This window comes from Diplodia seriata (assembly GCF_021436955.1).
Source record: "Diplodia seriata strain FDS-637 chromosome Unknown scaffold_1, whole genome shotgun sequence".
NCBI lineage: Eukaryota > Fungi > Ascomycota > Dothideomycetes > Botryosphaeriales > Botryosphaeriaceae > Diplodia > Diplodia seriata.
The window spans coordinates 3,390,393-3,404,879 of NW_027117308.1; the positions used below are offsets into that span (position 1 = coordinate 3,390,393).

At 56.4% G+C, this 14,487-nt stretch overlaps 4 protein-coding genes across 4 annotated transcripts; 1 reads left to right on the plus strand and 3 right to left on the minus strand.

Moving 5' to 3' along the window:
- Nucleotides 1-169: 169 nt before the first annotated feature.
- SLS55_000980 (uncharacterized protein) lies at nucleotides 170-2,781 on the minus strand (the record flags this gene model as incomplete). Its single annotated transcript, XM_066772484.1, has 2 exons — nucleotides 170-2,655; nucleotides 2,733-2,781. The coding sequence occupies 2 exons, from the start codon at nucleotides 2,779-2,781 to the stop codon at nucleotides 170-172; spliced, it is 2,535 nt and encodes an 844-aa protein (XP_066637763.1).
- Nucleotides 2,782-3,531: 750 nt separating this feature from the next.
- Nucleotides 3,532-6,029, plus strand: SLS55_000981 (uncharacterized protein; the record flags this gene model as incomplete). Its single annotated transcript, XM_066772485.1, has 3 exons — nucleotides 3,532-3,546; nucleotides 3,597-4,858; nucleotides 5,678-6,029. 3 exons carry the CDS (start codon nucleotides 3,532-3,534, stop codon nucleotides 6,027-6,029), a joined length of 1,629 nt encoding a protein of 542 aa, XP_066637764.1.
- Nucleotides 6,030-6,780: 751 nt separating this feature from the next.
- Nucleotides 6,781-7,851, minus strand: SLS55_000982 (uncharacterized protein; the record flags this gene model as incomplete). The annotated part of the gene is made up of 1 exon (XM_066772486.1): nucleotides 6,781-7,851. One exon carries the CDS (start codon nucleotides 7,849-7,851, stop codon nucleotides 6,781-6,783), a length of 1,071 nt encoding a protein of 356 aa, XP_066637765.1.
- A 3,885-nt stretch (nucleotides 7,852-11,736) lies between these two features.
- SLS55_000983 (uncharacterized protein) lies at nucleotides 11,737-13,780 on the minus strand (the record flags this gene model as incomplete). Its single annotated transcript, XM_066772487.1, has 4 exons — nucleotides 11,737-12,138; nucleotides 12,261-12,617; nucleotides 12,677-12,736; nucleotides 12,959-13,780. The coding sequence occupies 4 exons, from the start codon at nucleotides 13,778-13,780 to the stop codon at nucleotides 11,737-11,739; spliced, it is 1,641 nt and encodes a 546-aa protein (XP_066637766.1).
- Nucleotides 13,781-14,487: the final 707 nt, after the last annotated feature.

Sequence of the window (14,487 nt, forward strand, 5' to 3'; positions counted from 1 at the left end):
AGTAGACATCCGGACAAGCAGCGTCACGGTGCGAACTTCATTCCCAGGCTCGTTCCATAAGGCTGTATGTAACGCGGGGCTGGTCGAAGCGCAAACTTGAAAGTCATCCATTGCCGTTAGGTATATTGCAGGTATATCGAACAAAAACAAACACGCTACATTGCCCTCTTCATGGTTCCCAGTCGTTGATCGCTTCCAGTCTGGCCTGCACCGTTGGGTCCGTCTCCCCATTCTCGTCCCTGTAGGACTTGAGCACCTCTATCCTCATCGTTCGCCGAGGCGCCCGTCTTCCTGTGAACAGTTCAAACTGCGCAAACCCCTGCTCGGGGAGAAGGTCAAGCCCATCCATTGCCACCCATCCCCGGTGGCTCTCGGCCCTGATCTGTCGTAGTAGCGGCGAATCGAGATTCCGATACGCCAGTTCCACCACAACTCCTCCAGTCGGACTCCTGAACCACTGCAAAGGTAGCGTGAAATCGGGCGCAGGGCTGTCACCGACTGAGTTCGTGGGAATGCACGACACCATGATAGTCGGCTGCCGATACGACTCGGGCCACACATCCTCGCGTGATTTGATGATGGTAAAGTGAGTTGGCGGTGCATTCTCGCGCGCCGATAAAAGAGGCGGAGACCCCGTGCCGCTGCCAGAAAGCACGCGTTTGAAATGCGCGACGAGCTTCTCCGCATTCGCCAACGTCCGGTTGTGGATGAAGATGTTTCGCACCCCAAGCTGCAGGAGCGCGTAAACCGTTGCTCGCGCCATTCCTCCTGCGCCCACAACGAGAGCCGTCGTTCGCGGACCCACCGCATTGGCTGGAGACAGACCCCGTCTGATGCACGCTCTGATCCCAATCCAGTCCGTGTTCTCCCCATACAGCGCCTTCACCGGCCCAATCTGACTTCGTTCGCGACACAGGTCGATGTCTTCGGGAATGCTGCCGTCAGGATTTAGATTTCGAACAGGTATCAACGTATTGACGGCCCCTATTGCGCGTGCATGTCGACTGAGAGAGTGAGTGAGCGCTATGATTTCGATCTTGTACGGTTGCCCAACTGAAGAACCGCCAAAGTTGGGATCTGAGAGTATCGAGTGCGCGTTGTTCAATGACGAGGTCTGGTGGATGCCATAAGTGTGCGGCAAACCCAAAGCTTTGTATCCGGCCGTGTGCATTGCTGGCGACAAACTGTAATTGACCTTTGCTCCTATGACGTAGATTCTCAACGGGTCGAAGACGAAAGACGCGTAAAGTGCTCGTGTTGCCTCTGCTGCGGTGATGACAGGATAGTGGGGTGCATCGATTCGTCTTTCCCGGGCGAATTCTTGGAGGGCTGGGTGTGTGACGGAAGTCAGGGTCTTGTTGAAGCACGCAGAGGTGCGGCCGCGGTCACCGACATTGAAGGCAAGAAGCGGAATGTGCGGGCCATCTAAGGACTCTACTCTGCTTCTCATCCGATGAACGGCAAATGCATCCTCAGAACGTCCAGCAGGACGGGTGAAGCGGATGAGGTCGCATCCAAGTCTTCTACCCTTTTCGTACATTTCGACCCATTGTGTGTCATTCCACCCTGCAGGCAAATCTTTGTGAAAGTCTCCTATGATCTTCGTTGCACCTTTTGCTTGTATTGTCTGGGTGATCAAGTGTTCATCCGCCTCAAGGTCCACAGTTGTTAATTCGGGGGCAAACCGCAGGCCGTGACGAACAAGCTCAAAGTATTCTTCCTCGGGTAGTTCTGCGTTGGTCCGACTGCTTGTTCTCATCACATGGTAGATGATGGGCACGACTGTGGTTCTCCGGACAGTTGAGAAAGCCTGGCTGATTTGGTCGAGGCGCGCTGGACCGGCGGGGTGGGCCAGGCTGTCGTGGTCCGTAATCTTGATCTCAAAAGCATCGGCGCCTACTTCCAGCTCTTCCATGTCCAGAGATCCCGATAGAATGGCCGGAAGAGGTACAGATACGGCATATGTGTACGAACGAGCTGTGGTGGGTACGTGTGAAAGAGGGTAGGCTGATTCAAGAGAGCGGAGAGTTCCTCGGGCCATGATGAGGGTGACGAATTTTAAGAAATGCCTCTCGGCTCTTTTCAAGGTGAGGAACGAGGCTGGCCATCTTTGTCCCGATAGTGGTTCCTGGGAAGAGCGGGTACCACTCGGGGAAGAACGGGAAGAAACGTCGTCCAGGGTGTGTTCGGTGTCGGGATGAATGACTTGTTGCTTCTCGGTGTAATTGTAGAACTCGTAGTTGGAACAGGCGCGAAAGATGGAGCTCGAAGCACGCAAAAGACTCTCGACTTTGGGCTCATCCCACACTTTGAGGTAGTCCCTGATGCTCCTGGAATCGCGCACAATATGGATGACGGGATGCGTCTTGCTATACTCTTGCAGTAGAAGCTGGGCACCGCGCTCTATCGAGTTCGTGCCACAAACCAAGATGCAGTCCTTGTCGTATTTGGTGAGCACAGTCCTGAGAACGTCCAGTTGACGCTGGTTATGGGCGGCAGCGCCGTGTATCTTCCTGTAACTAGAGCTACATTGGCCGGTGACTTCCTGGAAGGCATGCTCGGTATCGACAACCCGTCGCTGGAAACCGGCCGAGGCAATGACGGCCAGTGTGGACTTGCCGGTGCCACGGACACCAATCAGCACGATTGAGGCGTCTGGAGAGAAACAGCGTGGGGCTGCAACCAGTGACTGGGCAGAGACAGGCGTCGGCGGGGCGCTTCCTGGGCGCGACTTGGGCGACTCGTAACGGTCAAAAGAGTAGGCATGGTCTCGCTGGGCATCGGCAAAGGACGGAGAGTAATACTGTCTGGGCGCGGCGGCAATTGGGCCGTCGGCGGCCATGTGCGAGTATGGGCGCTTGACGCCTGCTGTTGCATAGGCCATCATCGCTGGCGGTCGGCGAGGGAGAAGCGCAGGTATTCCCGGTCCAGGCGAGGGTCGAGGACGGCGAAGAATTGGGCTATGGGGCCATCTGGAGGAGTACGCGGGCGGACACGGCGGAGAGGAGAGAGCAGCGGTCGACGGCAGCGGAAGGGCGAGATAGTGGCTGGAGGGCAGCACGGACGCGGCAGTGGGCGGCGGAGGGTGACAGCGGTGGAGGGGAGCAGGCGCAGGTGCAAGGCGAGCGACGGCTGGGTTTCCCCAGATTTGGCTGGCTGGGTAAGAGCTCTTCCCGTCGGCCTTATCCGCGGCCTAATCCCCAGCTTCCGGCTGTGGAGAGCAGCGCCGCCCGCGCGCCCCGACCAACACCCAGCCCGGCCTGTCAACCGTCTGCAAAGCGCCAGCTCGCCATGCCGTCGCCGCCTTGAACCCGTGGTGCGTCACGCTCCAATTGCCCGTCCGTCATATCTGCTGACCCCGCCCAGCATGCTGCGCTGCCCGCGCTCCCTCCCGAGCGAACCCACCCGACGACCTTGACTCCGCCCGCTGGACTGGATGGGACCGACGCGCCGCAATGGCCGGCACAGAGGGAGGAGAGAAGGCGAAACGAAAAGTTCCCAATCCTGCAGCCGCCTCGCAGTCGACCGCCGATGCCCAACAACATGGTAATCCCGCACCCGCAAAGCGCCAGCGCGTCTCACGAGCCTGCGACCAGTGCCGTACTGCCCGCGAAAAGTGCGACGGCATCCAGCCCAGCTGCTTCACCTGTGCCTCCTCCAACCGCGATTGCACCTATACTGCCAACCCCAAGAAGCGTGGGATCCAGCCGGGATACATACGGACACTGGAGCTGGCCCTGGCTTGGACCTTTGCCAACGTGCCGGCAAGCGAGGATGCGTTGCTGAACCTGCTGGTCCAACCCGAGGGCCGTGCCCTGCTGTCTGGGAAGGATCAGGATGGTTCCTACAAGCTTCATCGGAAATGGAGGAAAAGCGCCTTCTGCCGCGACATAGATCGAGTTCTGTCCGGCGCGGACCCGGTTGCATTCGGCGAGAAACCAGCCTCTCCAACCTCACCCGACGACGATGCATTGGACGACGCGGATGGGGCATCTGTCATCGCCGCCACGCCAGTTGGGCCATCCTCAGCAGGTGCACTGCCTCACCGCCGGCCCTCTGTAGCCGGCGGCTCGGAAAGCTCGGTTCATCGAAGACTTGAGCCCGCACAAAGCCCCGCAGCTCTTTCCGCAAACCAGCCTCTTGCTCCGGTGAACAGACCACCTGTTCCACTCCGTCCCAAGCTCAAAGTTCCATCAAACCTGTGGCGACTGTTCGATGTCTACTTCGCCTACACGCACTGCTGGTTTCCTATTGCCGAGAAACACGATGTTCTCAAGATTTCATACTCGTATCCCGAGGATGGCCTTGATATGTCTGCAAATAGCCCTGGATCTGGAGAACATGCAGAACTCTGGAGCATTCTAGCCGTTGCTTCCGTCCAAGAAAACGCTGCCAATCCTTCATCAGCTCAACAGAGTGAGGACGGGGCGAAGCTGCTACCCGGGGATATCTACAACATAGCCCGAAGTTTGATCCCTAGCGAGCAAGGATCACACGAGCTTGGCCACGTTAAAGCTCTGCTGCTACTTGCCTTGGTCAACATAGGAGCCAACATGTCGCGTGCTGCCTGGTTCCTCATCGGCTATGCCGCTCGTTTGGCCTTCGTCCTTGGCTTGCACAACGCCTTCCAACCTCAAGGACGCTTCCATGGCAATGAGGATCAGAGCCCAAGAGGGAAACATGTTTTCCTGGCTTGTTTCGCTCTGGACACCATTGTGTCTGCTCATCTCGGGAGAGAGCCGTTTATGAGACGCGACCACGTCGATCGTGTCGGCTTGATCGCAGAGGATGGGCTCGAAGAGTGGCACCCTTGGGTTGGCTGTCCCGACTTCAAACCCAGTTCCTCAAATCCGGCTCAGTACAACAGGAGCCCTGTCCACACTATCAGCACCTTCAATCATATCATCAGGCTCCTCAGCATTGTAAATGATGTATCAGTAGGGGTCCTTGATGGCCACTCAGTCTCGATGCATCTACAACAGTGGATAACCAGCCTACCTCCCACGTTCAAATCAGTACAATCCAGTCAACTCCCGCCAGCACCGACACCGACACTGTTTAGTTTGCGGCTCATATACCTCTGGACAACAATGGCATTTGCAGTTCCAAGTGTCGTGCCTCCTGAAATGGTTGCTGAGTCGTTCCTCAGGTTTGCGGACGCCTTCGGCACTCCAGCACTTCTGCCGATATTCAGTCCACTCATTGCTTTGGCAGGTCGTAGTGGTGCATTCGAGGCTCTAACACCAGACACCAGAACAAGGTGGACCACCCTACTTACATGTTACCGGGATCTGTGGAGAAAACGAGAAACCACAAAAGATGCTTCGCCTCTGGGTCGTACGCCTCATTCCGGTATCATGGATAGTTTCATGCTGGGTCAAACATCATCCTCAAATCCAGCAGGCGGAATCACTTCCAGATCACCCGCTTACCCTTCTCCAATTTCTCAATATCCTCCATCGGCCCCGGCAGCTTTCAGTCCGCCTCCATTTAACATGAACAAGAGCATGCATGAGGCAACCGGCAATCCAAACTTCCAGCAACCATTTGGTAATTTGACACAACAAATGAGCACAGCCACCAATCAAGCGGTGGAACAACCTACGCACCGTCTTTCTTTCTCTCAAGCTCTTGCAACACCGATTACTTCGGCCAACAAAGAGCCAACCGATCAAAGACCTACCGTCAAAAATCCAAGCATCAGCAGTCAAACGCCCAACTCGGCCATTTACGACGGGCCATCCCTTGAGCGCTACCCTTCAGCAGGATCCAACGATTTGGATGCACTTTTCGACGAGTTGGCCACACTCGAAGGACCGGAACGACTAGACAGCCAACCTCAATTCATGCAAAATCTGGGGTTTGCCCCGGACATGAATCTCAGCGACGTATTGAGCAGCGATTACGGCCAGTTTGATCCCATGTTCAATGCCTACTTGCAACACAGCGTCGCGGCCACTCCAATTCCTGGTCAACCAGGTGGAGGACAGACACAAGGAATGGAGGGACGCGACTTTGACGCAGGGTAACATTGGAGGAAGAACCTTGGATTTTGAATTGAGGTGATCACAACCAAAGCTGTCGACCAGCAGCGCGACCAAGATACCCCCGAGCTTCACATGAGGTTCTACGAATCGTTGCGTCTGGGGTCGATCAAACACTTACAAGGTGAAGAGCAATCTTCCCGTCGCGCCCGATATAATTCAGGCCATAGTCTGCAATATTTCGAGCATCATGTTTTGCAAGACAGTCCGGAGCTATTTTGTAGCTATTACAGTATATATGCACTTCATTAACCACAAAAGGGGATATTGTTTGGAAACAGTTTTTTTCGAAGAGTGCGACATGCTTTTCATTGCTTCTAGAAATCACGCCTCCGGATGTGTTCCGAGCGGTTGCTCAAGTTTTCCTTTTCTAGATCGGTTACTCCCAAGTCCACATCAGTCTCGGCTCCAGACGCAGTAGCCGACATCCGGCAGTTGATTACGCACGATCCGATTGGCCGGAAAAGGTCTTTACCGGACTCGAATCTGGGGTGCGGAAAATAGTGGAGACCGGATATGGGCGGCCCGCCTTCTCCAGGAACCTACACCGTCAGCACAATCGAGGCAGCCATGGTTGGACACTATCAAATTGAAACGTCCGGAGCATTCCGCATGACCTTTGAGTGTGGGATTTCAAGATTGTGCGTTGAAGGTGGTATTATTCTCGATAGTATGTACATGTATCGGCCGTTATGAACTCCCTTCCCATTTGTTTCCTTTTCCTTTTTATTGTTTGTTACAAATTCGCCCGCTCCTGTTCAAGCTCCACCTCTTGGGACTGAATCAGATCACCATCCACCAGGTTCAAATCCTCCACCAATCTCGTCCAAGATTCAGCCGCCCGCTTGGCCAGCCTTGCAGGTGTATCAGGGTGCTCATCAGCCATGCAGCGGTTGAACAACTCCATGCTGACCCAACCTTGGATCCCCAACCCGTTGAAAATGGCATCGCAGATTTCCCGTACAGGTAGATACGCTCCATGTGCCTCCTCGCGGTAGAACAGGCGGCAATTGCGACTCCAGCTCATGCGCGCCGGCTGCTCGGCATTGTAAAACTCATGCCCCGGCAACAGCGGCTTGTCCAGCCTCTCCGCGTCGACCACCTGCACATAAACGACCTTCTTCGGGTCCACATCTCTCAACAGCCGCGCAACCGACGCCTTCACCGCCTGCTCGGCGTCCTCGGTGGTGCCCGTGGCGGCGGCCGGATCCGCGTAGATGCGGCCCGCGATGTTGAAGCTGTCCAGACACAGGCCAAAGTTGGGCCTGTCGACGCGGCGCACGATGTCCCAGCTCTTCTCCCACGTGTCGACGTGGGTGCCCCACGCCAGGGCCTCGTACGCGAACGACACGGGGGGCGTCTCGCGCGCGCCCATGTCGGCGACCTCGCGCAGGTCGGCGACGATGAGGTCGACGTCGCCCGAGACCTGGTCGCGCGGCAGGAACGTCGACGGGATGGCGACGACGGTCGTGCGCAGCGCCTTGGCCAGCGCGAGCCACAGCCGCATCTTCTCGATGCGCATCGCGTGCTCGATGCGGTCGCGCAGCCCCTCGTAGTGCATGAACGGCTGCAGGCACAGCACCTCGATGCCGCGCGCCGCGCAGAGCTCGTGGATCGCGGACGCCGCCGCAAGTTGGTTCTCGGGCGTCGCGCCGCCCGGCAGTTCCCGCGCCATGTATTCGAGGTCTTCGTGGAAGAGCTCGATGCCCCGGAAGCCGTGGAGTGCGGCTTGGTCGAGCTTGGCGGGCATCTCGTGCACCCAGGCTCGCCCGAGGGACATGGTGGAGATGGCTTTGCGGCAAGGCATGGTGGGTGTGGCCTTTGGTGTGGGGATCCGGGGGGCTGATGGCCGAGAGAGGTAAGCGGATGTCTAGTGGGTATGGATGGGGTGGGCGTCACTACGTACTGTTTTGAGGTACGGCCGAGATTTGATGGACCGGCCAATACTTTGCGTGGCAAGGCTTGATGATGGACGATTCGGGTAATAGGGCAAAACGCAAAGTGGGTATCAATATTTGGGATGGAAGAGATGGGAATGGGAGAAAGTGAGGGGATAGTGGTGGCAGGGGATCGAGCTGTGCATGTCCGCGACTTAAGATAGGCGATGGGAGATAGCATCATCCACTCGGAAGAAGGGTCCGGTCAGCTACGGCTCAAGTCCTAAGCAGTCAGGGATCGCAAGCTGGGCCGCGTTGGTGAGCCTGTGGACGGCTGCATCAAATAGTTGCGGGGAACAACCACTACAAAAGTCGCTGAACGACATGAAGTCCATCATACCAGATCGATATTCAAATTGACATTGCATAACGCCCTTCTGAATATGTATTCAACAGGCAAACGAAGCCAAGGAGCTGGTGTGCCTAGCCCCTCAGGCGGGTGTTGCAGAAGGCAGTGTGCAGGGGATGAAACCTTATCCGGACCGCCACCCCGGCAAACGTCATGCCGCGGCACCCTTGCCACGCCCTCGATCCTTCACCCTTATGCACATCTGTCCATATTCCGCCATGTGCGGAAGCCACGCGCCATCTGTGGGGTTAACGATATTTGCAATGGGCAGCCCCGCACGCTCGGCCCCGAAAATCTGGGGAAGTTTTGGTCAAGTTAAATCCGAGGGCGGGGATTGGCTCTGTGGAACCCCTTTGCCGAGTGATGTGTTCAAGTGCGTGCTTTGACTCACTACACTCTCGTCGACCATTCAACTCGTGATTGTGCTAATACTGCTTCTGACCCCATTCGTTCTCATGGCGCCACCTCCGCCAGTCAAGCTCGCAGTCATAGGCACAGGGTTGATTGGACCCAGACATGCAAAGGCCGTCATCCAAGACCCCAATGCCACCTTGGTATGCATCGTCGACCCCAGCCCGGCTGCCAAACAAGTAGCAGCTGCTCTACAAACCCCTCTGTACCCCTCAGTCCAAGCCATGCTCTCTTCCCCCAACAAACCAGACGCCGCCATCGTCTGCACCCCCAACCACACACACGTCTCCGTATCAACCGAACTCCTATCAAACGGCATCCACGTCCTCTGCGAGAAGCCCATCTCCGTCGACATCGCAAGCGGCCAAGCCCTGGTCGACCACGCCGCCTCGCGCAACCTCCACCTCCTCACCGGCCACCACCGCCGCTTCAACCCCTTCGTGACGGCCACCAAACGCATCCTCTCCACCGGCTCCCTCGGCTCCATCACCGCCGTCTCGGGCCTCTGGACGCTGTACAAGCCGGCCGCCTACTACGACGCGCCCGCCGCGTGGCGCCGCAGCGCCGACAGCGGCGGGCCCGTCCTCATCAACCTCATCCACGACATCGACGTGCTGCACCACCTGCTAGGGCCCATCGCCAGCGTCGCGGCGTTCGAGGCGGCCAAGCGCCGCGGCCACGACGCCGAGGAGGGCGGCGCCATCCTGCTGCGCTTCGCGAGCGGCGTCGTCGGGACCTTTGTGCTGAGCGACGCCGTCGCGAGCCCGCACGCCTTCGAGCTGGGCACGGGCGAGAATCCGCTCTTCCCGCCGACGGGCGCGGATATCTATCGCATCTTCGGGACCGAGGCGACGCTGAGCGTGCCGGATTTGAAGAGGTGGTCGTATGCAAAGGGGACGGAGAAGTCGTGGCAGAGCGAGATGGTGCAGGATACGCTTGCGTTGGCAGGGTTGTTGTCGGAGGAGGAGAGAAGCAAGATTCCGTTTGAGCTGCAGGTGGAGCATCTGGTGAAGGTGGTTAGAGGGGAGGCGAGTCCGGTTTGTAGTGGGGCGGACGGGTTGGCGGCTGTGAGGGTGGCCGAGGCTGTGCGGAAGGCGCTGAGGACGGGGGGTGTGGTGCATGTTAATAAAGATCTGGCGAAGTTGTAGTTGATGGTGGAGAACAGTACTAGCTCGCAGCTGATGCTTGGAATTGTCCATGATCTTTCTTTACCTTGCGTAGAACGCTACGATCTTCCAGCATTGGCAATCGAAGCGGATATCTGGACACAAATGCGAGGCTTGACACTCTGCAATCGAGCCAAGGTCAGTATTGTTTTGAGCACGGCGCTATCTCTGGGAATAGACATGATGACTTTCTGAAAATTGCTTGTTCGTTAAGCCTTTGTATTCGAAATCGATAGCCGGGAGGTAGGGCGGCTGTCTCGGAGGATTGGATGAAGGAAAAAGAGAAAGAACGAGGACGAGGCGGAACCAATTTGGTATGCTTGGAAGGGACTATCCCGTACGTACCACGTGCCAATCTGGGATTCTTCTTTTCGGAAGATTTCTTTGGGGTGCTGGTTTGCTTCGTAAACGGTGTCGACCGCTACGGCGTGAGGTCTCGCTGCCGGATTGCCTTCGCTTGGCCCGCTTCGTGTCTTGTGCGTTCTTCTGCGGAGAGTGAATTGGATGAAGAAGAGTGAGGCTTGAAGAGAGGTGAAGCTTTATAACCAGAACCCTTGAAGACCCTTGGCTTCTGTCTCTTTCCCGAAATCTCTCGTATGGCGTGATACCCTGTTACTGATGCTGCTGTACCTACTACCGACAACATTCCACTGGTTCTTCAACCTATCCAACTGTCCGCACGCCTTCTAAAATCCATGCTACCTGCTATCTTGTTCATGCTCAGTCTCCTTCTCCAGCCACTCATTGCCCGTTCTACTCTTCATCTCTATTACGGACAACATTGTCCCTCTCCTCTTCAACAATCGAAAACTCTGGTGTGAAAACCCCCGCGAGGTTCAGCACCGGAGTCCCGCCAACAACTCTCAGCACTGAGGCGCGGCACGAGTTGCGGGTGATGCGGCCGCGAAGAGGAAGGTTACGTGCGGAACTGTCATCCAAGCGGCTTTGGTGTCTTGGTAGTCGGCTTTTCCAGGAGAGGGGCAGCGGCTGCCTTAGGAGGCATGAAGGACGCGAGCGCGGAAGCGGCGCGCGACGGCGGTAGTGGAAGCGAGGAGGAGTACGATTGCATGGCAGCATTTGCACGTTTGGATTGGGTGAGCGGACTGCTGATGGGTGTGGTAGGGAGGAGAGCAGAGGTCGTGGCGGCGGAGGTGGAGGAGGAAGCGGCGGCGCGGTTGAATCAGGAAGGGGCGGGCGGACCCTGAGGACGACGTGACGAACGTCAACCAAGATTGGTCAAACTCATATTGTGAAAGAAAAAAAAGCGCACTGAAGCCATGATATGCATGGGGAGCTGGAGAGCATGTCCGGATATAGTTGGGCAATTCTTAAGTGAAAATGTTCATCCGGTCAAGATCTTCAACTCCCCAAAGACCAATGTTTTCGAAGGTTTCGGTCACTTTGTATTGGAAATTGTAAGCGCGAATCTTTGAAAGAAGGAGGTGACGGGCGGTGCGGAAGTCGGCAGACGAGTTGTTGTGGTTGTCATTGGTCGAGGTGGCGAAATGGATATTATTGTTGCAGGATCGCCCGATTTCCAACGCAAGGCACCAGTTCAACATACATGCAGAAGCAAAAATAAGTTTTGGAAAAGCAAGAAGCACAGGGTAGTAGAAGAGCTTGGTTTCACATCAAATGATTCCAGCATTTTACACTGTCGTAAATTGAATCTTCGTTGCCACACTACTTGTGGATTGAGGTATCTCAGACATGATAGCTTTAACGTGATAAAGAAAAAGCATGTACAATCGTAATCAAACAATTAAAGTCGTTTCGTCCGTGAGGACAACTCTCCGTCTCTTTCCAGTCCATCGCCGACCCCTACCCCTTCAGACGTTGCTGTCAACCTTCTCAAGGAACTCCTGCTTCGTCTTCTCGGTGGTAAGGCCAGCTCCAACAGCGTCGTTCCTGAAGCTTTCCTCCTGCTCTCTGAGTTCCTTTATGATGGTGGGGTGGGCCTTGCTGGTAGGCTTGATCTCGAACAGGCGGTCCATGGCCTCCAACGGCACACCCTTTGTTTCGGGCAGAAGGAAGTAGACGAAGACGGCGGAGAGGAGCATGAGGGAAGCGAAGAAGAGGTAGACGCCGTACTCCATCGTGAGGAACATCTGCGGCGTGAAGCGGCTGATGATGAAATTCCAAAACCAGTTGTTGGCCGCGGCCGACGCCTGACCCAGAGAACGCGTATTCCCATCGAACATCTCGCTGTTGTAGATCCAAGGGACACCATTCTGCATGCTTGTTAGCATTGAAAAGAGCATAAAGGGTCATGGGGGATGGTGGCATGAAAAGACGGTGTTTTGGAGGAGGTGGCGTTTTGGGAAAATAACAGCCTGAGGGGGCGGAGACTTACCCAAGAAGGAGTGTAGAACGCAGTCCACAGGTAAAAGAAGAAGATGGCAGCAATTCCACCGCCGCTGAGCCCCTTGCCCGAGTTCGCAGTGGCGCTGCTTGAGTTGACACCGGCGATCTTGATATAGGCGCCGATGAACCACATGCAGCCGGAGCCGCCAATAGCACCGATCATCAGAAGCTTACGACGGCCGAGCTGTTCGACGAGGAAGAAAAGCCAGATAAAAGTGACGGTGGTCTTCACAACACCGAAAATTCCGGTAGTGAGGAAGGCCGCATTCGTGCCATTCAATCCGATCGACTTGAATACCGTTGGAGAGTAGTAATTGATCGCATTGATCCCGCTAGAATTTTGCCACTTTGGGAATGTTAACGCATTGTTCATTGAAAGGGAGGATGTTTGGGAGCTGGACATACCATGAAGAGCATACCACCGAGGAAGAAGCGCCATTGCACCTTCCTGGAGCGACCTACAGCCTGCAAATTATGTCAGAAAGATCCGCAGCACATCAAACCATAGAACAACAACTCTTCCGGCGGGCTAGTATGGAGTGCGGTGGTCGGGAGTGCTTGGGGTTGCCCAAACCTTCACCACCGGCAACGCTAACCAAAAAGGGAAGCCGAGGTGGGGCCGGTCCCCGAGCACCCACGGCGCCGGGAAACCTTAAGCAAACAAGGAAAAGGAAAAGTAAGGCTTACTTGGAAGGGCTTCCAGAAACCTAGTCCGATGGAGGAACGGGTTTCCTCAAGCTGGGCATCGATGTATGCGACCTCCTCGACCATGTACAGGTCATCCGCGGGGAGGTTCCTGATCCAGCACAGGTTCTTCATAGCTTCCTCACGCCTGCCCTTCTGGAACAGCCAGCGAGGAGATTCGCGAATCCAGACACTTCCGAAGAGCAACAAACCGGCGGGGATCAGCTGGACAGCGAAGGGGATGAGCCATTGGGTGTGGCTCGGGGCCATGGTCTCGCTCAGTCCATAGTTAATCCAGAAACCGACAAGACCACCAATCTGCCAGCCAGCCTCGTAGATACCGACAAGACGGCCACGGACAGCAGGCGGGGCGAGCTCGGAGATGTAGATGGGAGTCATGTTGGAAGCACCGCCGACGCCGACGCCGGCCAGAACACGGCCGCCGATGATGAGGCCGAGACCGCGGTCGCCATTGGCGCCCAACATCATACCGGCACCAACGATGAAGATCAGCGAGAAGAGCTGCAGGGAGATGCGACGGCCGAAGAAGTAGCTGCTGATGTAGGCGAAGAGGGAGCCGAAGAAGGCGCCGGCCTGGTAGACGGAGACGATGTTCGCCTTTACCAGAGCGAGGTGGTCCTTGCTCATGTCCTCGAATTTGAACTCGTCGACGAAGGAGGGCAGCGACAGGGTGGTGCCGATGAAGGCGCTGTCGTAGCCAATGGTGCAGGAGGCGAAGGACGCGATGCAGGCACACGCGTAGACGCGCCAGTTGTAGACAGCCTTGGGCGTGGGCCGGTCCTCGACGAGCGAGAGGACACCCATGATGGGCGGAGGGTTGGCCTGCGCCGGAGAGAGACGAAGGGAGGCGAAGTGTTGACCAGACCGAAGTCGGAGAAAACTCTTCAGTCGCGGCTGGCAAGGGCGCGAGAGATGGAGAGGAGAGGATGGGAGATGGTGTGGAGGATGGAGATGAAGATGGGGCAGGGGAGAGGTGGAGGAGGGCCTATTTATCGGTGTGTGGGCGGCGTGGGCGAGATGCGTGGTGAAGTACAGGGACGCACCCCCGGATCTGGGGACAGACGGGCTACCCGGGGCACTGGGATGTGGGGAAGAGAACACTTCCATGGGGTGGCTGCAGGACCAATCGCGCTCGTCTCAACTGGCGCCCCTGTCGTTTGGCGCTCGGACGACGTCGGTTCTGGTGGCAAGTGCCGATGGATGAATCTTTACGCATTCCCCACGCACCAGCCGCGCCGACGCCACTCTCTGCCTCGAACTGCCATCCGTCCCTCTCGGATTGGAGATCCCAGCGTAAGCCGAAATACCTACACGACAGTTAGTTGCAAGTGTGGGGAAAGCCTAGTCGCGTAAAACTGTCTGCTGTGTCGTCGACGTTCCGGCTCTTTTCTCTTCCACTTACTCTATAGATTTCAATCCGCTCTATCCCAAGTTTCCAACAACGCTTTTGCCAAACACCTTCCCCACCAACACCAGCCGTCATACACTTCTCTAATCACCATCCGCCAGCC